This window comes from Embiotoca jacksoni, unplaced genomic scaffold (assembly GCF_022577435.1).
Source record: "Embiotoca jacksoni isolate LCO1_2020_lvr unplaced genomic scaffold, fEmbJac1.0.p SCAF_1, whole genome shotgun sequence".
In the NCBI taxonomy this organism is placed as follows: Eukaryota; Metazoa; Chordata; class Actinopteri; family Embiotocidae; genus Embiotoca; species Embiotoca jacksoni.
The window spans coordinates 2,895,656-2,921,066 of NW_027185229.1; the positions used below are offsets into that span (position 1 = coordinate 2,895,656).

Below are 25,411 nucleotides of genomic sequence, written 5' to 3' on the forward strand. Positions count from 1 at the left end.
ATTAATTCTTTGTTTGTACAGTCGTTAAAAAGGTAATAAATAACATGTTAAATAGGCAAAATGTGACAAAAATATGCAAAGTTTAAATGGTTGATTTAGAAAAGGTCGTAATTCTTAATGTAAGGGTGTGATGTAACGTGAAGTAACAGGTCACATGACCAAAGTTAACTTAAAGAGCATGACTGTGGCATTGTGGGTAATTGCTGGCACGGATGCAAAGGAGGACGTACAACACTAATGCACCGTCATACCGTCACGGATGCTGTCTTTTTAACTAAACTGGATGGTCCCTCTCCCCTTTAGCCTGGCGGGTGCAGCACCCTTGATTTCCAAAAAGAATCTAAAACCTTTTTGAGACGTGATCCTGCCATCAAATTCTAATTGAGCAGATATTTTTCATTAAACAATACGATTTCTCAGTTTCAACATTTGATATGTTGTCTTTGGTCTATCTGTAATCTAATATTTTTTTTGTGATTTGTAAATCATTGCATTAGTTTTTATTGACATTTTACACAGCATCCCAGCTTTTGGGGAAACGGGGTTGTACGTTTGCAAGTTTATGTTTTATTTTGTCGTTTTCGAGGTGTCCAAGTTGTCTGCGGTGACAAAAACAGGAGAAACAGAGCGTCAATGACCGCTCCAGAAGACACGAGTATGATGCGTGGCCATTACTTGTTGGACCAGTGTCGCTACGTCCTGCTTTAAGATGTCGTGTTTTACTTGCTGTCTTGCGTTCCCTGTCCTGAAACGCAGGCTGTTGTTTCTTACCACAGAGTTTCTCATCAGAGCCATCTGGGCAGTCGTCGGTGCCGTCGCAAAGTTTCTCTGCAGGCAGGCAGATGGTGGAGTCGTTGGCACACACATGGTGAGAGAGCTTGCACACCAGCGCCTCACAGTTGTCCTCATCCGAGTTGTCCTCGCAGTCACTGTCACCGTCACAAACCCAGGCTTTGCTGATACAGCGCGCTGCGGACAGACGGCGGGGTTACACTCAAAGTAAATACTCCGAACGGCTCCGCGTCTTCACAGCGACATATTTCTGAGTTCCGTCTCCTCACCGGAGTTTCGGCAGCCAAACTTGACAGCTGGATCGCACATGTGCGTGACGCCCTCGCAGTTCTTCTCGTCGCTCATGTCCATGCAGTCGGTGTCCCCGTCGCAGCGCCAGCGCAGCGGGATGCACAGGCCATCCATCCGACACTGAAACTCGTCCGTGTGACAGCCTCCGGGGGGACGAGTGGCTGCGGGAATAACAAGACATCTTTAAAAAGAGTGACATCGCTGTGAGTCATCTCTTGCATCAATCATATCAGGACACGCAGCCTTGAGCACAGACGATGTGCAACATCGGAAGACCGAAAACAAAAACCTAATGAGCTGTCGGATGGAAATACGGATGGCAACAAGTCTCAGCAACAAGAGAGACAGAAGAGAGTCAAGAAGGTCGTTGTTTTAGTCAAACACCAGCTGACTCTTTCCCTGTGAGGCTCAACTACGAATCTATAATCATAAGAAGGTATTTCTACTGTATGTAATGAGCTCATATTTAAAAACAGTTATTACTGTACCCATTCGGGGACACAGGACCTCATACAAACTGTAAAAACTCTCAATGGTTTAAATACTGAGTGACCTTCAGGCAATACATGACAGAGTGAAGCAGAGATGCAACAACCTCCCCATGATAATAACGACCACCTGTCACAGTTGTGTTCCGTAAACACTGTTAAGAAGAGAAAGGTTGTTTATGAGTAGTGCTCTTTAGTGTTTAAGCTTCAACTTTTAACTTGCAAAAAAAAAGTTATTGGCTGCATATTTCTTTAAATCAAGACAGAAGTATTTAGTGCATCGTGTGCTGGCTCGTTGTCATGACGAGGGAAACCGGTTGGGATCAGGAGAGTAACTGCAATCAGTCCCATCAGCTGCAGCAATATTTGTATTTTTATACTAGTTCAGATTCTGCACATCGAGGTGGATCGAATCACGGATAACTATTATAAAAATGAGGTCTTTTCTCGTTTTAGTGCATTATAAAACCATTCCAGGTAGTGTGTTCGGTTTCAGAGACACTAAAACTACTGCTGTTGTCTTAATTAGAGACTATGGCATCCGTGTGTAAGTGTAGGTGCTGCATGAACCACTGAGGAGAAACCAGCAGTGCACCGAGTGAGCTGAAAACACAACTGCACAAAGACATTTGGCAAATTGGACGTAAATATTCTGCTGCAGTAAAGAGTTTCCTTGGGAGTTTCCCACCACATCAGCAGCGTGAGACACTCACTCTGATTGGTGCAGTTTGCGTGCGTCTCGTCGCTGTAGTCGCCACAGTCGTTATCTCCGTCACAGGTCCAGTAATCTGGGATGCAGCGGCCGCTGTTACACTTGAACTGAGCGCTGGAGCACGAGTGGCTGCAGCCCGCCTCGTCACTGTTGTCCCCGCAGTCGTTATCTGAAAAACAAATGTCGTCACGCAACAACAGGCGCTCGCTCACGTCACGAGGCGCCCACTAACACACAGGGAGCTGATACATATCAATGTGCAGTAAGTCATGTGTTGTTGTTTTTTTTTTTTTAACATTTAACACATTGATGGTGAAAGCAAATCAATACAAATGAAGAATGTGAGAGATGTGAGTTAAAATATTCACAGAGACTGCATAGATCAGACCATGCACCATGAGGGAATGTACCCAGCGCTGATACATTAAGCTTGCAGCAGAGCATCCTGAGCACTTCTAAATGCACACTAAAGTAGAACGGCAACCTAACGTGTAACTTTCAGTACTTTTTTACTATTTAACTGCATTGTAATCATTTATTCTGGAGTCAAACTATGACTTTATCGTTTAACCTGGATTTTTAGGATATTACCGACTCTTATTTAGCTTCACATATGTGTGCAGCGCACTAAAGATACGGCAGCAGTGTTTTTGGCCTCAGCTTGTGGCCTTGTTCAATCAGCAGAAAAGCAGCCCTGACTGTTTCTGAGTCCTGCAGCTCGGCTAGCATCACGGCTGTTCTGGTGCATGTTGATCTATGCACTAACCGGTCAGGTTTGGACAATTCAACTCATCAGAGCCGTCCCCACAATCCTTTTCTGAAAGACAGAACCAACGGAAGACAGCAGAGTGGGCGACCAGCACAACACGGGACAACAAAAACAAATGCACACACACACAAACGCACAAAAGATGACAAAAATTAAGAGCGTATGACAATAAACGGTTGGTGGCCAAACATGCACAACAAGGAGGAGACAGAGAGGAGTCGCCACTGCACACCGACACATTAAAGAAGAAGAGAATAAAACAAATTAAAAAAAGACACTGACCATTATCGCAGCGCCAGTTAATGTTGATGCAGCGCCCGTTGTTGCAGGTGAACTGAGTGAGGGGGAAGCAGGTGGGGTAGGCTGTGGACAGAGACACACTTTAGACAAACTGCTGATTATACCCACTTATAACTCACATGTCAAAACGACCTGCACAAACAGACATAGCGTGAGATTAAGTTGACAAACCGCAGGAAGCAGGTTCATCCGAGCGGTCGCCACAGTCGTCGTCCAGGTCACACGTCCAGGAGATCGGGATGCAGCGTCCGCTGGCGCACGAGTACTGATTGGGCGGACAGGTACGGGCTGAAAGACATCATGGCAGAGTTCATGTCACGTGACAACAACAAACTACAATTACTGCCTCGCTGTTTTAAGCCTCCGCTTAACACTTAAGATGTAGTTTATATGTGTCCAAACCCACATCTATATATTGAACTCACAGTGACCTTTGACCTCCAAAATCGAATCAGTTCATCTCTGGTATCAAGGGAATGTTTTTGCCAAGTTTGACCAAATTCTCCTAATTTGTTCTTGAAATATTGTGTTTACAAGAATGTGACGTACGTACGGACAACACACACAAAAACAACCCATCAGCCTTCGGGGTGTGTCGGCGTACCTGAACAGGTGGTGTTGGATTCGTCCTCGTCGTTGCCGCAGTCGTTGTCCCCGTCGCAGAGCCAGCGCAGAGGGATGCAGCGGTTGTTCTTGCACTTAAATCTGTCCGTGGGGCAAGTGTGCTGGTCTGGAGAGAAGAAAGGAGGCATTGTAGGGCGAGACGGAAACGGAGGAAAAACGAGAAGCCGCGTGTGGAGATGGGAAATGGAAAGGTGAAAGAGAGGAGACGGGTGAGGTGCAAATGAGCGAGCGAGAGAGAGTGCAGATATTCTAGCTGCTTTGGACCGGGTTTTGTTTTGTCTGGAAGGGAAACATGTCTGCACTTTGACCACAGACAGACAAACAGACAGACAGACAGACAGAGAGCTTTTCCAGATCCACAGACATTGCTACATTCCCCCTTGCGCAAACACGCACACATCTCGGGCACCCACGTATCCGCTCTGATTTCATTCTGGCATCAGCGGACCGTCGGATCCAGACAGCCGACGGTCATCCGACTCGGCGGCTGTCTGGAGAGCGCGGTGGACGTGACGTGCAGAAACTCACGGCACAGCTCGGGAGCCTCGTCGCTGTTGTCCAGACAGTCGTTGTCTCCGTCGCACTTCCATCGCTCCTGGATGCAGCGGTTGTTCTTGCAAGCGAACTCCCCGGGCTGGCACTGAGGGGGGGGCACGTAGGAGGGGTTGGCTGCAAAGGAGAAGAAAGGGAATAAAGAGAACGTGGAAAAATAAGGTCACGAAGGATGTAAACAGAAGCAGGCTACAGCTTTGAATTATAAAACGTTGCAACAGAAGGACAATGGATTATAGATATACGCTTGAAATCCGCCAGTCAAAACTGTAGTAAATAAAAACGGATGTCGTCTCTGGGTATGAAAAGTGAAGCCGTCGTCAAAGGGACTCAAAGTACATTACCACGGACGGCCACAAGGGGCTGGCTTCAGAAAGCCTCTGAAACCATTAGACTCTCATTTAAAAAGTGACAAGTTTTCTCACGAAATACAAAGTCAGTAAGATTTTTCCACAAGTCATTATGAAGTCATTTCAAGCAACAATGTCACCGGTTGGTTTTGTGAACGGCTGTTATGAAGCCTCAAGTTCGGATTTTGGCCGCCGCCATCTTGCTTGTTTGGAGCAGTTTGGAGACAGAAGTGACTATATTTGGAAAAGCTGCAGGGTGGGTGAGGGTGGGGCTGGAGGGGGGGTTGGGGGGGGGGGTTACCTGACAACATTACATCCCGCCCACCAATGGCGGAAACCTGACTGCACCACAGGCCTGTCAATCAAACGCACACGCCTCCAAACACACGTCTTTTTGAGTCTTATTTTCTAATAAATTAGAAGGATAAGAACTTGTGTGTATTTGATGAGAAGTTGAATGGGCGTCTACGGAGACGGAGGTTTTTTGGACCCGACCTCTGGTGGCACGCGGTGGTATTGCAGTTTAAGGCACTTTCACATCGGCCTCATTTTTCAGACCCAGAAGCGAAGTCCACTTTTTTTTTATAGTCAGTGTCTTTCTCCAAATTCACTCCTTCTGATCAATGTTATGGTGAAATTACTTTTATAAATAATTAGATATAAGGCCTCAAAGAAGGGCACATTTTAAAACCATGATACTGTACATACAGGAGGAGACTCGTATAATAGATAGTACTTCAATAACGACCTTAACAAAAATTGTAATCTTTGATTTTTGTTCACTAACTTCGGGGAAGGTAGAATAACAAGATCACCTTGAATATTTTCACAAAGGCTGTATTTTGGGCAGTTTTTTGTGCCCAGTTTGTGCAGCTGTTTTTGTAGCCGCCTCTCGAGTGTCTGCGTTTGTTCAAATATTTCAGGGCAAACAGTTCCAACAACACACACAGTCACAGTCACAGTCACACTGCTTGACTCATCTTGTCCAACATGGAAATACAACCTAATGGAGGGGAGTTACTGCAGACCCACAAACAAACACGCACCGATCCTTCATGTGTGTATCTACCTTTGCAGCTGGTGTTGTCAGCCGGGTCCAGTATTTGGTCTTCTGCACAGGCACACTGCCTCCCCTCCGGTATGGCCAGACACAGGCTGCTGCAGCCGCCGTTGTACACGCGACACGCATTCGAGCCTGCAGACCAACGCACATTAATGAGCTGCGACTTCAGTTGTCGTCGATACAAAACAGAAATGAGCAGCGGTTTGGGCCTCCTGCGTGTCTTTAACGTGAGGGATGCTACGTGTGACGTTTTCACCGCTACCTTGCTGCTGCTGAGCGTCGTACATTCGGATTTCAAAGATGGGAGGCCGCTCGTTGCGCAGCAGCGTGGCGGTGCCGGTGGTGGTGTCCAGCTTGTAAATGCTGCCACTACGGTACTCGTTCCAGAACAAGAAGTGTTTATAGTGGCACAGGCCGAAGGCGTGGTTCAGTTCCTGACCTTCATACACCGTCTGGTGAAAAAAAGGCAACAAGGTGGTGAAGTGAGTTTTTCTAAGAGGCTACGTACCGTACACAGTCATCTGTAGGCCTAATTACAACTCTATTACTGAATCTGGCTAGTGTATAGCGGCGCTAAAATATGTGAGTGTGCAGCAGCACCAAAAATGCAGGTCATAAATCAACTGGCTGTGTATGTTAATATTTAGATTTCATTCATTCAACCAAAACATTCCATTTTAGGGATTATAAATCCTGAATGTTAAAATCAGCCCCATCGAAGCTAAAAATATAACCAACACACAGACTGCAAATAAAATATCATCAGGTCAGGCACAAGGAGAGAACCGTGTTAGAAAAAAAAAAAGTCTCAGGGTGGCAGAGTTTATTGGACTGCATTGTGATGGACCACCCACATTATTCCACTGCCTTACAGCTCATTCCTTCTTTAGCACACTAGCAGCTTTTCAAACCCCCTCAGCTCTGCTCCCCCTGAGCCTCTAGACTGCAGTCACATCATTCGGACCACGGAGAGGTCTGACCTTGCGTCCGGAGCTGTTGAGGTAGACCATCTCGATGCGGTCGTAGTAGGCGTCCACCCAGTAGAGGATGCCCTGCGGGATGTCCAGACTCAGGCCGTTGGGCCACAGCACCGTTTTGCTGGTCAGGAACACGTTTCTGTTGGAGCCGTCCATCCAGGCGCGCTCAATCTTGCCTCGCTTGCTTTCCTTGGGGTCCTCCTCCCAGTCAGTCCAGTACATCCACCTGGGGAGGCAGCAGGGGGGACTGTCACTGGTGCAAACATTGAATGACTGACAAAGGAGAGGGATTTCTGTTTTTAGCATTAACTGAAGGCAGTCACATTTTATCCAGATGCCCTGAAGCACCAAACACTCATCAGAGCATCCAGAGCTCAGCAGTGGTTCTCGGCTGATCTGCGTACAGGCGCACCGCTGGTTCGTCACCAGGTACTTGATGACTTGTCAATCTGAACCGCTGATTTTAGCGCCGGCTGTCTGCACCAATGTGCCAAAGCAGAGACAATTCCCCCCTCGCTGGAATAAGAATGACATTCCCGTTTCATATTTCCTTTTTCATCTCTCTCTTTCTAGTTCTGTCCTTTCTACAAAGTCCTCCTCTTCCTCTTCCTCTTCTTCCTCCTCCTCCTCATCCTCCTCCTCTTCTTCCTGAGCCTGATTGATTATAGGCATTAGTGGAAGCGAACGCCTTTCCCCGGAGAAGTGTGTGGACACACATCACCCTGTCACTAGCAATCCAAAGAGTGTGTGTGTGTGTGTGTGTGTGTGTGTGTGTGTGTGTGTGTGTGTGTGTGTGTGTGTGTGCGCGCGTGTTTACGAGAATGTGTTTGTCAGGAGGGAGCCCGGGAGGTCTTATCAATGAGACACATCCATCCACAGCCAGATTAAGAGATATTTGAAATAAATGAAGAAGAGAAAGAGATATATCTACGAGCTCGTGCAGGAAATCTATCACGTCGTGTACAAAACGCTCCATCTGCTTTATTAAATTGAGCCTGATGAGTGTAATCACAAGGGAGATCTCAATGAAGGCTGACGGTGGTCAACAACACAGACTTCTGGATATTATTGATGGACACAGACAAGAAACAGTAAAAAAAACAACAATGTGTATAAAAGTAATATAACCAATAAACAGCTCAGATATAAGAGATAAGATGAAGGCAGTGAACAGAAATGTGGTTTTGCTGAGACGTGAGTGACACAGCGGGAATTATTTGAAACGACGACCCATCATTATCTCTCACCGTACACTAAGACCACAAATAAGCACATGCACGTATTCCTCCTTACACTTGCAGCTCTGTGTTATTTTCTTCTACCTACGCTGAGCACTTCTGGATCCTGTTAAGTCCCACATCTCTCTGTCCATCTTACCCGTGAAGAGGATCCACGACGATGGCGCGAGGGTGAGTCATCTTCCCCTCGATGAGGGTCTTGCGGGTCTGTGAAGCCTTCTCCAGTCGAGCCACGCTGATGGTTTTCTTGGGCCCGTCATCCGTCCAGTACAAGTTGTCCGCCATCCAGTCCACAGCGATACCCTCGACAGTGTGGATTCCTGAGACAAACACAAACTGCTGGTGAGGAAGTCGCTCTCTGCAGCACAAATATAAACCCGTGTTTAATCAAGATTTTAATACTTTCAGATCGAAGCTTTGATGCTGAATAAGCTAGTTAACCAGCCTCTTCATACTTTTATTTAAATCAGGGGTCTCCAACGTTTTTTTCCTCTGAGAGCTACTTTGACAAAATGAAACTGAACTAGTTTGAAAAATGTCTAATAAAGTGTTCTGACGTGCTATTAAGTTTGAAAAAAACACAATGTCAAAACCTACTCTATGGCTGGACCGTGTTTAAAATACTATAAGGCTTTTAAATTTGAAATGAGGACTTTTACTTTGAAATCTGTACAGGAAGTTGCAGCATTCGTCCAAGTTAGTAACAGATGTTAGTGTTTATAAGGGCTGGCACCACCGTCACTCTCCAGCCAAAAAGGATCAAGTTTCTCTTCATAAGATTTGGAGCTTGTGAAATAATTCAAAAGTTTTTCATTGTTTTTTATCTTTTGGGGTAAAACTGGGCCAAAATTTGTAATCTATATTTCATGTGTATTTTCCGTTCCAAAGACAGCAAAGCAACTTTGAGTTTCACCGAGTTTTCTGCTTTGAATCAAAATCCAAAACAGTCTTTGTGTAATTATCTGATTGTTAACATACATCATTAATAATATTTAATTTAATTTAATATTATTCAATTTTATTTGTAAATACTGTGCATTTCTACATTTTATATTTGTAATACCTCTATTATTATTGCTTTATCTTTACATGCTGCTGTAGCCAAAAAATGTCCCCTTGCGAGATCAATAAAGTATTTATCTATCTATCTATCTATCTATCTATCTATCTATCTATCTATCTATCTATCTATCTATCTATCTATCTATCTATCTATCTATCTATCTATCTATCTATCTATCTATCTATCTATCCATCTATCTATCTATCCATCTATTTATTTGTTTCTACAAGTGTTTTTTCACAGATTTACATCCAGTAATAAGAGTTTTAAATTAGAGTTTTCCTGACGTATATTCCAGCCTTCACACACTGAGTGGTTGGATTTCTGTCTCTAGTGAGCTGCTGCTGCCGTACCTTCCTTCAGAATAGTGTCCCTCTCCGTTCCATCAATCTTCTGCCTCCCGATGATGTAGCTGGTGGCGTCGGCGAAGTAAATGAACTCGCTCTCAGCGTGGAAGTCCAGAGCTCTGGGGTTCATCAGATTCTCGATGGGGATCATGTACTCGTCGGGCACCTTGGCATTCATGTCCATCCCCCTGATGACCCCTGGACGACCTTTACCGTAGACCAGGAAAAGCTCGTGCTCCGGCTCTGAAGTAAAACAAAGGCAAAAGATTGCAGCTTGCATTTATATGAACCTGTACACAACAAGCAAATTAGGTGCTGACTCATATGCTGACACATTTTTGTGCCGATAAATGTGTATTGATTAAGTGGGTAAAGAATTGCAAGCTAGACAAAAGGCCAAAATGAAAATGAAGTGATTTTTAATTGAGAGGCAAAGAGAGAGGGGGGGGGGGTCCCTTTAAATCAATCATGCCATTTTCAAGGACACTTTATTCTCAGCAGGCCGATCGATGTGATGCTATTAATGGTAGATAGCGTAGTAAAATATTTCAGAGAATGAGCTGAATCAGTCCGACAGCTTTACGAGGTGGTCAGTGGAGAGTCGGAGACACACAGAAGTTTATGGTTGTTGCCCAGCGACTGTTCGTAGCTCTTTCCCACAGTCTGCAGCCCTGGGGGAGCCGGGGAGGGGGGTCACCGCGTCCCCGATCCAACCTTCACTGGCACTGGCTTCAGGTCAGTAAAGCTGAATCACTGTGTCTCCCAAGGTTTCACTCACTGACATGCTGGAAGCACACACACCCGCTCTGACTGCGCTGGATCCAGCAGATGGCTTTTGAACAAAGTGTTCACTTGCAGAAAAACAAGATTCCTGTTGATTGGTCCGGCAGTCCTACTCACTTTTGCAGGACTTGCCGTCGCTGCCCAAACTGAACCCGGAGCGGCAGCGGCAGGTCCGGGTCTTGTGGCCGTTCCCCAGCAGACAGATGTCCGAGCAGCCTCCAGCCTTCTTAAACTGGTCCCCCTCACACGCGTGGCTACGCACTGGAGGACGAGGGCAAAACGAAACCTCAGAACCAGAACAATCAAGATTCAAACATGACGAGAGTGAGTGAGTGAGTGAGTGAGTGAGTGAGTGAGTGAGTGAGTGTGTGTGTGTGAGTGAGTGAGTGTGTGTGTGTGTGTCTCTCTCTACCTGGAGGCTGTCGTCTCTGGTGGTAGACGTGCAGCGCTCCTCCTTTGTCCACTCGGGTCACGACCTGGTAGTCGGTGCTGTTGAAGCGGTTGACGCGGATCACGCTGGTCTTGGGCTGCATGTTAGCGTTGTCCGAGTTGGTGGCGTACAGGTAGTTCTCGAACACGGTCAGCCCGTAGAGATGCTCGATCTGGACAAGAGACAAATGGGAAGGTGAAAGAAAGAAAGAGATTGTCGTCAATTTAAGGCAGGGGTGTCAAACATACGGCCCGCGGGCCAGATCCGGGCCGAGCTGGACCCCCTGGCCAGATCCGGCCCGCCAGGGGGTCCAGCTCGGCCCGCCGGATGACTTTGCTAAGTGTGAAAATTACAGAAAGACATAAATTGCATTTCTATGAGAATATGGAGGTTTATGAATACAAACGTTTTGTTATTTTTTTTAATCGATCCAGTAATTGCTTCAAAAACAGCGTAAATGCGACGTCTGCTCCGGAGGAAGAAGCGCTCGCTGCTCGCTTTGTGACGCGTTTGACGTCAAACGCGTCACAAAGCGAGGGAATCTGCAGAGGAGAGCCGGGGCAGATAAACAGTCGGCTGATGTCTGAGTTTTTGGTCTTTATGTTTCTAGTTTATTGTAGAAAGACCTTAAAATAGGGTTTATCATCCAAAAACCTTCACCAATGATTTAAACACAGAGAAATATTGTCATTATGTATGCTATGATTTTACTGGTCTGGCCCACTTGAGCCCACTTGAGATGTGGCCCCTTAACTAAAATGAGTTTGACACCCCTGATTTAAGGTAACGCAAAGCGAAGTGGGTGTTTTTTTCTTCGAGAACTCTACTCGGTAAAGACTTGATGTTGTCTCTCATATTTCTGTACTTTGTGTCGCTTTGATCTTTTCATAATCTGATGGAACGTGTCTTCACAGAAAAACATTCATGTTGCATTTGTATGTAACCTGATCAAATCCAGTGAAAGATGATTTCATTTGACACGATGCAATTTCCTGCCTCATGCTTATATAATCTTTGGCTTTGTGCAGAATTGTATAAATGCTGTTACACAATGATGCCTCCTGATATAAGAAAATAAAAGAAAGAGTGGATCCAAACAATTCCATCGTTCAGCATTGAGTGACATTTTACCTCAGTGAGTCCATATGACGGGGCTATTGTTGTTGCCATGGCAACTCACCACACAAAAAACACAACACGATAGGCTTTAAATTATCCTCCACGTTTTCTCCCCCTCACTATTTTTCCGATGGTTCATTGTTTTCTTTTTTTTTACAACCAAGTGTTAAATTGTAATGTAGCGTGGAGGTGCTGTTGCTATGGTTACCCACAAATTCATAAACCATGTGCCAGATGTATAACAGTGGTTTAAAAATGTTTACTGTAACTCTCTGGGATGTCCTGATTTACAATTTGAAGAGCAACTGGCTTCGAGACTAAAGTTTTCCAGAGACGGACCTCGTGGACAAACCAGCTTCTTTTGTGACAAAAATCAGGAAGTAAAGGAAGACAAGTCATTTCGCGTCTGAGCAGACGCAGAGCGCCGGGTCAGTGTCACAGCAGCCAGCGCTCAGAGACACAGACGGCCAGAAACATGCATAGAGTTTCTATCATAGTCTGAAAATGGTCTGCTGAGATAATTCAGGGACTGGAAACCAATTAGTGTCAGAGTCACTGAAACAGAAACACCGGGTCACCTCTGCTAACGGATCCAGACAAGACGAACCAGACCAACACTTCCAACTGGAAAAAATGTGTTTCACACAACCAGCAGTGACGTCACCCGTCGGTTTGTGAACGTTATGAAGCCTCCAGTTCGGACTCCGTCCATCACCATCTTGCTAGTTCGGAGCGGTTTGGAGCAGGAAGTGACCATATTTGGACGAGCTAGGGGAGGAGCTAGCGGTGGATCTGATTGGAAACCTGACGATACTACGTCTCGGTCAGCGATAGCTGTAACCTGACTGCACCACAGGCCTGTCAATCAAACAGACACGCCCCCAAAAACAGGTCTTTTTTTAATCTTATTTTCTAATGAATGAGGGATTATTTTCAGATGGACCTCCAGAAAACTAATAAGAAGGAGTGACTTTAGCTAACAACACCGAGATAACTAATGGAGAAAAATGACTGACTTTGTATTTGATGAAAGAATACAAGTCTATGGAGCCGGAGGCTTTTTCGGAGCCGGCCTCTAGTGGCACTCGGTGGTATTGCAGCTTAAGGCACTTCTGCGTCGGCCTCATTTTTCAGATCTAGAAGCTACGAATACTTTTAGAAACAGTCTTGATTTTTAACTTGCAGCACTGAAGAGCCAAACCTTAACAAACACAAATGCACCTGATAAAACTCAACGCCATCAACAACGACACTCTTTTTAATCCTTTACATAAAAAATTTGCACAGGTGCATAAACACACAGCAAGGGGAGGTGGTTTGTGTGTGTGTGTGTGTGTGTGTGTGTGTGTGTGTGTGTGTGTGTGTGTGTGTGTGTGTGTGTGTGTGTGTCTGTGTGTGTGTGTGTGTGTGTGTGTGTGTGTGTGTGTCTGTGTGTGTGTGTGTGTGTGTGTGTGTGTGTGTGTCTGTGTGTGTGTGTGTGTCTGTGTGTGTGTGTGTCTGTGTGTCTGTGCCTTGAGGCTCAGTGAGTAAATGAAGGCCATCACTTCCCCACAGATCACAGTAAACGCCATGGTAACAGCTTTAAGAGCCACTGTGCCGCCTCAGAGCTGAAACAACAGCATCCTCAGTGATGGACACTATTAATCAGAGTATTTAATGAAAAGGCAAATGTCCACCATCTTCTCCCTGCTCATAACTGTCAACGCCAAGAAAGCATTAGAGGAGAGCGCCGGGGTAACATAAGGTGTGTTATAGATATACAGGGAACTGTTAAGAGTCTTCAGAGTGTAAACAAAGACTGTAAGTGAAAGAGAGATTACATTCCTGCTAAAGGAAGATAACAGGAGTGTTGGTGTCTCCTCACCAGCAGGCCCTGGATGATGGTGTGCCGGTTCTTGCCTTCGTAGTCCACCACCTCGATGTAGTCCAGATAGGCGTCGGCCCAGTACACCAGCCGGCTCACCAGGTCCAGCGTGATGCCGTGAGGGAACACGATCTTACTGTCCACCAGCTTGGTCCGGTTCTGGCCGTCCATGTCGCAGCGCTCCACCTTCGGGATCTGACCGTAGTCCGTGAAGAACACCTTCCTGTAGGAACAAAGGAGGATGGAGGGATCAGATGAACTACAGAGTTTCTTTCATTTCAGCCCGTTTGGATGGATTCATTAAACCTATTTATGTCACACGGAGATAATAATAATCTGAAAATGTAGGAAACATCCAAGAGGGTAGACAGCAAGCAACTTTTTTTTTTTTTTTTTAAGGAGCAATGTCGAACGTTTGCAGCATATTTTGTGGTTTTAGACAAAACAAGATGCTCAACCTCTGAACTCTCCGATACTATTTTCAAACCTCACATTTTTGAGTTTCTCTCTAAATACTTGAAGTCTGACATGAAGAAACGTATTCCCACCGTAAACCTGATGTATGTATTATTTAAGTTTTCACTGCTGCCAAAACAAAATCTGTGACTTATTTATAGCCTAAAAAAGAAATCCAGCTCACATTGCCTATATATTATTAAGATGGCAAAGTTTTTTGAAGAATACCTGTTGAAAAAAAGCTCGAAAACGTATTCTACACGATTTCTGAGATCGATTATCGACACCTGCTTTGGCGAAGGCAGGGTGGACCCCTGGGCACGTCGCCAGTCCGTCACAGGGTCAACAGAAAGACATGCGCGCTCTCATTCACACCTACGGGCAATTTAAAATCACCAATTAACCTTACATGCATGTTTTTGGATGGTGGGAGGGAGATAAAAACTCACACTGGTACAAGGAGAACCTGTAAACTACACACAGAAAGATCCCCAGCTAAAGTTCAAACCCGGGACCTTCGTGCACCATATTTCTGAGATTCTCTATTTAAAACTGAGACCTCACAAAATCCTGTTATCATGGAAAAATTCATCAATCAGCAACCGGTACACTGGGGCAAGAAGAACAATGATGTTGTTTTTTGTCCATTTTAGTTTTTTTTCCGAGTAAACCAGAGTGGATTTTCTGGTTTGTGGTCATGAATTTAACAGCACCACAAAGACATTTTTGTTTGCATTGTTGTTATTGTTGTTCTTCTCCCTCTGATGACACTGCAGATCCCAAAAAACACAGCTGCAGTGAATCCACGCACGTCGCTACCGAAAGAACCAATCACAGCTGAGTCAGCGGCGTGGGATGAAAACGACACATGTAGCTACAAGCACGAGTATACACACACACACACCACAGATGTACACACACACACACACACACTGTCAGGAATTCAGTTGGAAAGTCTGCTCATAAACAGAAGAGCTGAAACAAAAACACTCGAAACCTACACAGTCAGTGCACACACGACATCTGGCTTCAATTACTCCGACTTCTAAACATCCATTTAACATTTTTCCTCCATTGTCACGTGATGTTTTAAAGCTGACTAACAATGATGGATGACAGGAGTCCGGTCGCTGTCCTTCCCCGCGTGAGTGCATTAGTGAGAGGAGGTGGGCGAGCCAACTCACCCCATGGTGGGGTCCAGAGCGATGCCTTTAGGGTTGTACAGCTCCTGGTCCAGGAGGGTGACACATGTTTGCCCGTCCTTGTCGCACACGAAGATCCTGTCGTCCACGTCATCCACAAAGTAGAAGTTTCCGGTGAGCCAGTCGATGGCCATCTGCTCCACATCTGGACCGAGGAGTCGGGGAAGAGGACAAGATGGGACACACAGGAAGAGCAAGGTGAAGCCAAAGCAGGGGTTTCAGCACTTGTAGTGGAATCGTTTGGATTGATGAGGAATGTTGTTTGTGCAGCAGATGGGTGAAAAGGTTTGACTCATAGTTGAGTAATGAAGTAAATTAGTCAGCTCTTTTGATTTTCTCACACAGTGCAGTGTCTCTCCTCCTGACTGACATATGGAGGACAGCCAGCAGCAATTAAAAGGTGTCTGTCATTCAAAGTCACTCAGACGGACACGACATGAGGCAGGCTGCTTGCTGCTTCGAGGAGTGTGATGCTGTCGTAGCTCAGCGACGGTGTGTGTGTATGTGTGTGTGTGTGTGTGTGTGTGTGTGTGTGTGTGTGTATGTGTGTGTGTGTGTGTGTGTGTGTGTGTGTGTGTGTGTGTGTGTGTGTGTGTGTGTGTGTGTGTTAATTTTCCTGGAGCTCTGCTCATGGAGGGGGAGAGAGAGAGAGAGAGAGAGAGAGAGAGAGAGAGAGAGAGAGAGAGAGCAGAGCCCCGCCCCCACAGATGAAACACCTCAACATCATGTGCACCACACACAGACTTTATGGAGCGTTTAAAGCCTGACTGGAGTTCAACATGAAAACAGAAGAAAAACTGTAAAACCCTTCTTTCTTTCTTTTTTTTTTTTTAAATCTAAACTGAATGTGGTGAGGAAGGGGAGAAGGGGGGGGGGTTCTGGGTGAGGAGAAAATAGTGCCAGAAGAATAACATGAGACATTAATAGAGCCCTCTCTCTCTCCCTCCCTCTCCTCAAACACCAGCTCAGCCACACAAAGTCCGAGCCAACGATCGGAGAAAGAAAACTATTGTTAAACCTGAAGAAGATATTAAATCAATTTACCGTAGTAAGTCCATTCACTTCAGTACTATACATAAGTGAAGTACAAATATCTTAGAATAGCACTTATTAAAATCATTACTTTTAACACCACTACATGTGTGACATCATTAAACTACTTACAATATATAAACCACTTACTGGAGGAGCTACTAGATTGAATTTCTGCTCACACAATACATCAGTGTAAATAATACCAACAACACAACATATATCATATTCTGTTTGTATATTTACTGTCACTTTTAATACTTTAAATATGGTTCTGATAAGATAATAAACCACACAGACAGTATTTAAAGAGGTACTTCGGGAATGAAGCAGAAGTATTTCACTCGCCCCCTGGTGGTTGGTTGTGGTATAGGTCCTAAACCCCGCCCCCTCTGTGCCAGCGGATGGGACATGGGCCAAATAAAATAAAAAGTGCACCTAAAATGAATATGAATTCTGTTCTATCATGTTTGTTCAAATGTTTATTTTTACGGTGAGTTTGTTCATTCAAGACAGCCAAGATTTGTTTAAGAGGCGTGCGCTCACATTTGTGGCTGAAGGAACAACCTCGTCAATAAATCAACAATGTTTGTTTTTCTTTTGGTCACTTGAAACCCGAATAAAACAATCTGTTAACGCAACGCAGACCTGTTATCAACTGACGACTTATTGTTAGCTGACAGCTGCTGAGTTTGAACGTCCAGCATGGAGAGTCTCCAACTAGGAGCTACTGGGTAAATATGTGCGTGAAGAGTATTTATTTGTTATTGTTCACATAAAAGAAGCTTATTCAGCCAGTTTGGGTGGAGCTCAGCTATGTGAATAAACGTTACAGTGTCTGAGAGCTACTCGTGAAGGAAAAAACAGCAGATACGGAGCAACTTTAACACTTACTGGAAGTTTATTTTGATTCCACCTGAATGAAATCATGTTTAGCCTTTTGGTTTTCACTCTAAATGCTGAGGGAAACATTCGGGTTGTTGTTTACTGCTCGACAGGTATGCAGAGTGCGGTATTTAGGGTAAAACAGGGAGGAGAATCTGGAGTGATTAAGCAGCATACGAGAACGTGAGTTATAACACACCTCCGCCTCCCCGTGTCTCCGTCTCTATCTCGACTGTCAATTAAAGCCCTTCATGCTACAAAAGGAAAAAGACAGAAAACAGCCTGTTTGCTGCTGCTGAGACCAACTTTTAAATGCTTTTTCTACTCGCGCTAATGTAAAGGATCTTTTTACAACACTGGCAGTTGAGCCTTTAAATATTAATCTTGGCGCGAGGGATGAAAACTGCACATCTGCATACGAGCTGGAGAGAGAAAGAGTTGGTAGGAGGGTTCGACAAGCCACAAGGGTTGTATTTTCACAGCTGCTCCGAGCTCGGCTCTCCGCAGGACCGACGCGCACGCACGCACGCACGCACACACACACCTCGTATTAGGGCTGAAGTGGGACTGCAGGTTTAGCTCAGGGCGGTGGGTCTGACACCCGGCTGATCAGGTCGCTGTGCTGACTGAAAGGAGACCAGAGGATCAATTTCTCCGACCGAGGAAAGAAAAGCTCGGACGAAGGGAAATGATGAAGCAGATTCCTCGGCATAATACGGTGTAGGAGAAGTGCACATCCTGAAAGCTTAACAGCCCCGGACCAATAAATCTGACTGTAATTCCAGAGGAAGCCTCTGTGTTTAGAAAAACTGACACATTTTTTTCTGAAAGGGCCCGACGGGCGGAGGGACAGAGGGGGAAGGAAGTCTTTCAAATATTTGGAGTAAAAGTGGATGAAAGAAAAATTGCACGAGGACAGAGAGGAGAGGAAGAAAAAAAGTGAGAAAAAAATAAATAGAAGACAGAGAAGAGACGAAAGGAGGGAGAGCGAGAGATCTGATTTCCACGAGGGAAACTTGGCCATTGTGCAGCAGCATTTCTGAGGTTTATGGGAATCAGGGGCTGCGGTCCCAAAGGTGCTCTTAATTTTTAACACAGAGTTCTCTGTTTAAATGCTTCCAGCTGCCCCACAACAGTGATTCCCTGATTAAGCAACAGCTAAACAAAACAAAAAAGAAAAAGGGGGGGGGGGGGGGATTGTGCAATATTAGAAAAATTTCTGTGTCCTTTCTCTGCTCTCCATTTTCCTCCACTTCTGCACGACAGAAATGGCTCCAGCAAAGACTTTTCTATCTCCTCCCATTCTCCTCCTCCTCTTCCTCCATGCATCACCCCCCCCCCTTCCCTCCACCCTCTTTGTCTGTTCCCCAGAGGTGGGAAAAACAGTCTAGATTCATTAACTTGCAGCTCTGCCTGTCTGAAACTACGCTATAAAAAAAAAACAAAAAAACAACACGGCATAATTGAAAAAACACAAGCAGCTGCTTTATTCATTTCTGCCCTTCCTCTCTGTAAACAACTTATTTATCTGTATGTTTTCTCCTCCGTCTCTCCGGCTCCCTGTTGGTCCGTGAAAAACAAGTGCGTGTCGAGATAATGTATTTAAAATATATCTCTAAATGGAGCAGCGCTACACGCAGTTTTACTCTGATAACTACGCGCAGGAGCAGAAGTGAGCCGGCATCCATCTTCACAGGCTCCCGCTGCTTCACTGCACCACTAGAAACAGGCTCGTTCTATCAGCGGCATCACTTTTAATGGAGCCGCTGCAGCTTTGATATCTCTGAACAGTCCATTTGAAAATGTCTGATCGAAGCTTCAACAGCAAACCACGAGTACACAGTGAATGTGACCACACGGAGCCGAAAGAGAGGGGGAAAAAAAGTAGAGGGACTAAAGTGTGAAGAGTCAAATGTGAGTGTGAGTGTGTGTGTGTGTGTGTGTGTGTGTGTGTGTGTGTGTGTGTGTGTGTGTGTGTGTGTGTGAGGGGGAAAAGAGAGAGAAGCTTAAAGCCGAACGAAGGAGTTGAATGGAAAGAAGATTTGAAAATGTGCTGACTGCCTGTTAACAGCACATGACCTCTTAAGGAGATTTCAGGCCAGTGTCTGTCCGGAGCAGCAGGTACGACGCCTCTTACAGTACCAGCAGGGGTGCGGTGGGGGAGTGGAGGGGGGGGGGGGATTAGTGACAGCTCTGGGATCAGCAGCAATGTCGACTTTTCAGGGAATGTAAACCCATCGCAGTTTAATTTGTAGGTTTCCAACAGGGAGAGCTCTTGTTACTCACACGTGTCAGTAAAGGTAAATATTGCGTTTCAAAGTTTGTTCCCACATAAAAACACAGTTTCAGGTGAGTGCAGCTTAAATAGAAAATGTCTCATTACATCAGAAAGTGCTGAAAAAAAACCGAATTAAAAAAACCAACCTACAAATGTTTAAAACGCATCACGCTCGCACTGCGAATTGGATTTTCTTCATGTATTGCTGATGTGAGTCTCTGCACATTCTGAGGCTCATTTAGTTCATTACATTTTTTAGCTCCAGTAGCCTCAAACAAGCCTGACTGAAATATCTGATAAGCCACTGGATGCATTGCGGTGATATTGAGTGCAGACGTTTACGCTGCTCCTCTGCTTTCTCCTCCGGCTCACTGTGAACGTGATGTTTGTGGTTCGCAGTGAAATACATAAACAATTCTTGCATCTCAAAGACACATTCATGCTCATCTCAGGATGCACTTTTCAACTTGTACTACTATCTGGTCAAATTTTGTTAGACGCTAAAGTTTATGACCTGCAAATGTACTTTGTTCTTCGAGCTAATTAGCAGGCACATTGTTAACATCCTGCAGTTTAGACTTGTTTTAATTATGCTCAGATTTATTCTGTCTCTTGGTTTGAAGCTGAAAGTCATGGACAGATTTTTCATTTTTAAAATCATGGGGCCTGCATTGCAACTGTTTGAGTGACTGGTATAATTATCTCTGGCAACAAAGAGGCTCTGTCAAATATAGAAGGAGAGTAAGTGTATGTTGCATGAAATCTGGGACTCGAGAGAAGAAGAAGAAGAAGAAGAAGAAGAAGAAGAAGAAGAAGAAGAGAAAAAAAAAGGGAACGTGATAAAAGTGAGCGAGTGAGAGTGCGAGGGGGGCGGAGTCACATCTGGACAACTCATCTGCGGCGTGCTGAGGTCATGAGTCACTCCAACCACACGTGCATCATTTCCTGTGTGTTCGGCGCTGACATTGGCTGCTGCCGACTGTAAGCACAAACCTGCTCCTCCTCTCCTGTCACACTCTCACGCCAGTGGCCTGTCCAAAAAATTAACTCTGCTGTCGGGGCAGTCGCTCCGAATTACGGTCTGGAACAGATGAGGGAAAGCTGCCCCCTTCTGTGTTGTATGGTTTTTAATGCTGATGCTCAGCGAGCTGTTCGGGGTCCTGCGGGTGGTCAGTGTGCCGCATTCAAATATTTCACTCATCAGAAATAGAAAGGTCTTCCCACATTTTGTATCCCATTTCCAAACCCTTTGTCTTATCTGTCAATTTAATTTGTCTCGACGTCCTGATATGGAAACACTAATATGGTCACTTGCTCAAAGGAAGCGTTGCATCCTTCAGTTGCTTCCTTATTTCAGCAGTTCACGTCTAATCCCTAATCGTCTGTCATGCACATCCTGTCCTTCCTCCTCAATGCAGCCAGTTCTCCTTTCTGTCGCTGTGTGTGTGTGTGCGTGCGTGCGTGCGTGCGTGTGTGTGTGTGCGTGGAGGACAGCCGTGGAGAGCCAAACTGAAGCTGCTGGAATTTCCTGCAAATTCTGTTATTATTTTTTAATTACTCTGATCATAATTATTGTTAAGCTCAAATATATGTTATCCCTAATAGAAAAACTCCAATGTAGCACTTTTTTTTTGTTGTAATTTGGAGATGACAGTTAGGATTTAGTTTTACCTGCATGAGCCAAATGACGTAGAGAGGTGCATCAGATTTGATCTTCCTTTTATTAATGGAAGAGAAACCAAAATGTAATTTGTTCCCTGGTCTGAGCTTGTCAGATATCATCTGGTGTAATACAAATATGTTTCCAAATGACAGCCGCACCACCTTGTGCATGCATGAGGAGGCCAGAGGTCCTCCTGACTGTCATCGCTCGGCCTTTTCATTTTCTGTGATGGTGAGTACGTCCTTTCTGTCGTGTTCACAGAGACGAGCCGCTGCACCTGTTGACATTGCTTCTATGTGCCACACAATTATTCTGTAAAGATCCTAAAGTTCAGCCAGGAAGACAAATCTTCATGTACATCCTCTGTTTGTTTTTTTTGTTTCATTTTCTGCTCCACGTTCACATTTTCACTTAAACCAATCCGATCTTGACCTCTGCGAGAAAATCACTTTGCTTCAGTCGTTTTTTTAAACTAGTTTCTGTCTCTGCTGCTGTCATTTCAGTGTCAGATCAGCTCGTCAGAATCACCAGTCTCATCCATCCTCTTCATTTCATAGAGTTATAACCCTGCTGTTTAACTCATAAAAGGTCCCCGCCTTAATCAATTATATTTCCACACTGATGTCCAATCACACTGTTTTCCTATCATGCACAATATGTGAAATAAATTCATTGAATTATCTGTCAGCCTGACTGGAGAGTAGTTAAAGGATTGTGGGGAGAAACAGGGAAGGACAGAAGAGTTGTTGTTTCTGTGGCTCCTATTTGTTTTGTCTCAGAGAGGATGAGCTGCCTGAAACCCGGCCGTGACACGACACAGGAGGGAGGGGGGGAGAGGGCGAGGGGGGAGAGGGGAGGGGGGTGTTTTTGACCTGCGGGTTGTCTACACTCCGAGACATGCAGGAACACAGATCTTAGAAACTGAGGTCTCGACGCGCCGTCTTTTGGTTTCGTTTTTATAAGAGAAAAGACTCTCCGGTGTTTTCTGTGAGGAAACTCGAGCCGTGGAAAAACACAGCTGCTGTTAATGTGTCTTACCATCATATTTGTGACTCACGGAGGAGCACAGGACACATCTGTTTTGGACATATTTTATTCAGCTGTTTACTTTCAAGTGAAACTTATTTAACCCCTAACATGCAGTTATCCTCTTTAATGGTCCTTTGAGTTTGTAATGATGATGTAATGATGAGGTTAAAATCACAGACAGGTGTAAATGAACACACGTCAGACCAATCAGGATTGGAGACTGAAGCCTGTAGGTGGGTCTTACTTCCACCTTACAGGTGGAGAAGATGATGGTAGGACCAAAAGCACCGGTGTTACTTTAAATTCTGACAGGAAGACCTCATTCATTTCCAGTTCTTAAGGTCCACCTGCTGCCCCTTTTTCTGCATCTTCTCTCTCTTTACCCATCGAATAATGTCAGTGCTTCACTTAAATGTGCTTCATGCATAATTTCACGATGAAATGTTACAGAAATGCAGAAATCTCCCTCCTCCTTCTTTGTGTATGAAACAAGAGAAGAAAAATGTAATTACTTCTTCTGGAGTGTGAAGCAGATCTGTGTGGAAACAGGAGAAAACCCAACAAATGAAAGCTAAGATTTCAGGTGGTGTTTTATCAAGCTGACTACATCTGCACTGGAAGTCCACCTTGTTTGTGATGTCCAGCAGTAAAATGTGCAGCTAAATTGCAATGCAGCTTTTCCTGTGTTGTAAGATGCATCATTTTGCTTGGTAGTCTGGCCGATCGTGCAGCGCTGACCAGGTGCGTTAAGTGTCATTAAAGCCATCACAGCGTGATTTGTAAAGTGCGGTGTACTTACGGTGCAGGCTGAGTGAGATGTTGATGACTCGCTCCTCCGTGAAGCTCTTCAGATTGGGGATCAAGGCACATTTGAGGTGAGTGGACGAGGGCGAGTCGCCCACGTGGATCCAGCAGACGGTCTCCTGGGCGTACAGGAAGTCCATGGCCGTGGTTTGTTTGGTGCTGGTGGACAGCAGGCTGTGGACGGTGGTGCCGCTCAGCGAGGTGGCCTGGATGTTCTGGGAGTTGGCGATCAGCAGGATGGGCAGACGGTCGACCGGCACTGGAGGTGTAACGTGGAGATAGGTGACAGTGAACGGGAGGGAACGTGAGCAGAAGATCCAGACCGAGCGAGTCCCGCTGCCGTCTGACCGGACTCACCGTTCTTGGCCTTGCAGGACCGGTTGTCGGGCTGCAACAGGTAACCCTCCACGCAGGAGCAGGTGTAGGAGCCGTCAGTGTTGGTGCAGGACTGACTGCAGGTCCCGTACACGCCGCACTCATCGAAGTCTGGACCGCACCAAACACAGATGGTCTTATTGCTCAGTTAAAAGACCAAATAACAAACTCAAAACATGAAGACCTTCCACAGATGGTACATGACATGCAGATCATTACTCACTTTCTCTTTGCTTAAACTAACAGAACTGCGCTTTGTCTCATGCTCAGTTTGTTTTTTGGACTTTATTAAAGGTTTAATATTTTATGGGCTTGTTGCAAAAATAACCGATGCTGATGAGATTTGGAGGGTTTTATTTGTTTAAGTTTTATAGGTGATGCTCCACACTGTCTCTATAAAAATATATCTACCAAAAGATGAAATGTCATCCGTGTATTTTTTGATGATGATTATACACGGTATTTGTAGCACCTATTAAACTGCAGGTATCACTGAAGGCCAACGGGTGTTCAGCACGTTTAGCTCCCACCTTTATTTGTTTTTGCATTTGACCAGATCTTATTATTCTCCGTAATGTTATGTGCTATAAAATCCTCTCTGTAATGATGATGAATGGTCCATTTGGTGCAAGTAAAATGTACATAATATGTGTTTTACAGCAATCTACAGCACAGCGCTGCTGAGCTTCCCTGTTAAACGACATTACGTCTGAAATATAAAGAATGATGGTTTTCTTCCCGTCTCTGCTGCTGATGAAAAAAAAACGACTGCTTTGGACAATAATTTCTACAAAACAATAAAATTAGTAATACACAGTTTAAAGAGTAGTCGTAGTTTTAATTATTCTGACATTTTATTTCAGATTTAAAATGTAAATTTTCTGTAAAGTATCTCACATTTTAATTTAATGTAATTTCACAGAACATAAACATGTATTTTTGGCTCACGTCGCTTCGTCCAGATTCATTTCTGGCCCTTTATTATAGGAACGAATCTGGGCCCCTCTGGCTCACAGGAACTCACCTTTACACGTCTTTCCATCCGGGCTGATCTCGTAACCGCTCTTACAGAAACACGCCGGCCCCCCCGGAGTCACAGCACAGTGTTCCTGACAACCCATGAGCGAGCAGTTGGACACAAACTCTGAAAAAAGAAACAAAGGCAGAGAGGACGATGAGGAACGAACACAGGACAGGTGTTCAATCATGTTCTGTTTTCTGTTCCTGACATTATCATTACGCTGCAGACATCAGTGGCTCTAGCGGGAGCTGGATTTGGAATAATTACGCAATAATCCATTCAACATATTACTTTAAATCTGCAGATTATATCGTGATGAGAGACGATCTGTCGGGAAGACACACGGCGAGCTTACAGCCGGCAGGTACGAAGCTCAGCTGCTGCTGTTCATTTTCTATTTAGAGCTCAGCAGGGTGCTTAAATGCATCAATACTTCATGTGTGTTGTTAAATTGTTAAACTTCTGTTCCCGAGGCTGTCAGGAACATATAAAAATGTAAGTGTAAAAAAGAAAAAGAAAAAAAGGAATAAAAAATGTATAGTTAGCTCAGTTTCTCATCAACTAAACATTGAAACTGACAACAGAGGTGATGAAGAGTCTCTGAATGTAGTGTGACTCCCTGAAAACAAAAACACACTGCATCATTGATGAGTGATGAACTCAGGAACAACTTGGTCGCGTAACAACAGGTGGATTCAATGTGAACACATGATGAGGACAGTGCAAGTAAAGATACAGAAATAAAACCAAAGGAGAGAAGGGTTTTAGTTCAGAACATGTAGCTCCGCCCACACCTGTATTTCTATTAAGGTGAACAGTGTGATGTTTTGTCTCTTTCTGTTTAAATCAGGGGTCTCCAACCTTTTTTCCTCTGAGAGCTACTTTGATGAAATGAAAGTGTCTG

The 25,411-nt window shown here is 44.8% G+C and overlaps 1 protein-coding gene across 4 annotated transcripts in view; it reads right to left on the bottom strand.

Moving 5' to 3' along the window:
* LOC138201866 (low-density lipoprotein receptor-related protein 1-like) overlaps positions 1 to 25,411 on the bottom strand; it is a 101,506-nt gene that overhangs the window by 42,765 nt on the left and 33,330 nt on the right. For 2 of the 4 annotated variants that reach the window (XM_069155404.1, XM_069155385.1), the window contains exons 5-23: positions 24,511 to 24,630; positions 23,469 to 23,597; positions 23,107 to 23,370; positions 15,403 to 15,565; positions 13,763 to 13,985; positions 10,762 to 10,951; positions 10,467 to 10,610; positions 9,573 to 9,809; positions 8,296 to 8,476; positions 6,922 to 7,144; positions 6,204 to 6,393; positions 5,948 to 6,073; positions 4,505 to 4,645; positions 3,957 to 4,082; positions 3,524 to 3,640; positions 3,335 to 3,415; positions 2,285 to 2,452; positions 1,062 to 1,244; positions 772 to 969 (exon numbers count right to left, since the gene is read on the bottom strand). In XM_069155404.1, the coding sequence (XP_069011505.1) occupies positions 772 to 969; positions 1,062 to 1,244; positions 2,285 to 2,452; positions 3,335 to 3,415; positions 3,524 to 3,640; positions 3,957 to 4,082; positions 4,505 to 4,645; positions 5,948 to 6,073; positions 6,204 to 6,393; positions 6,922 to 7,144; positions 8,296 to 8,476; positions 9,573 to 9,809; positions 10,467 to 10,610; positions 10,762 to 10,951; positions 13,763 to 13,985; positions 15,403 to 15,565; positions 23,107 to 23,370; positions 23,469 to 23,597; positions 24,511 to 24,630 (3,204 nt within the window). Of the gene's footprint in view, positions 1 to 771; positions 970 to 1,061; positions 1,245 to 2,284; positions 2,453 to 3,334; positions 3,416 to 3,523; positions 3,641 to 3,956; positions 4,083 to 4,504; positions 4,646 to 5,947; positions 6,074 to 6,200; positions 6,394 to 6,921; positions 7,145 to 8,295; positions 8,477 to 9,572; positions 9,810 to 10,466; positions 10,611 to 10,761; positions 10,952 to 13,762; positions 13,986 to 15,402; positions 15,566 to 23,106; positions 23,371 to 23,468; positions 23,598 to 24,510; positions 24,631 to 25,411 lie in introns of all 4 variants that reach the window. The other 2 variants (XM_069155394.1, XM_069155377.1) reach the window with 1 other exon arrangement.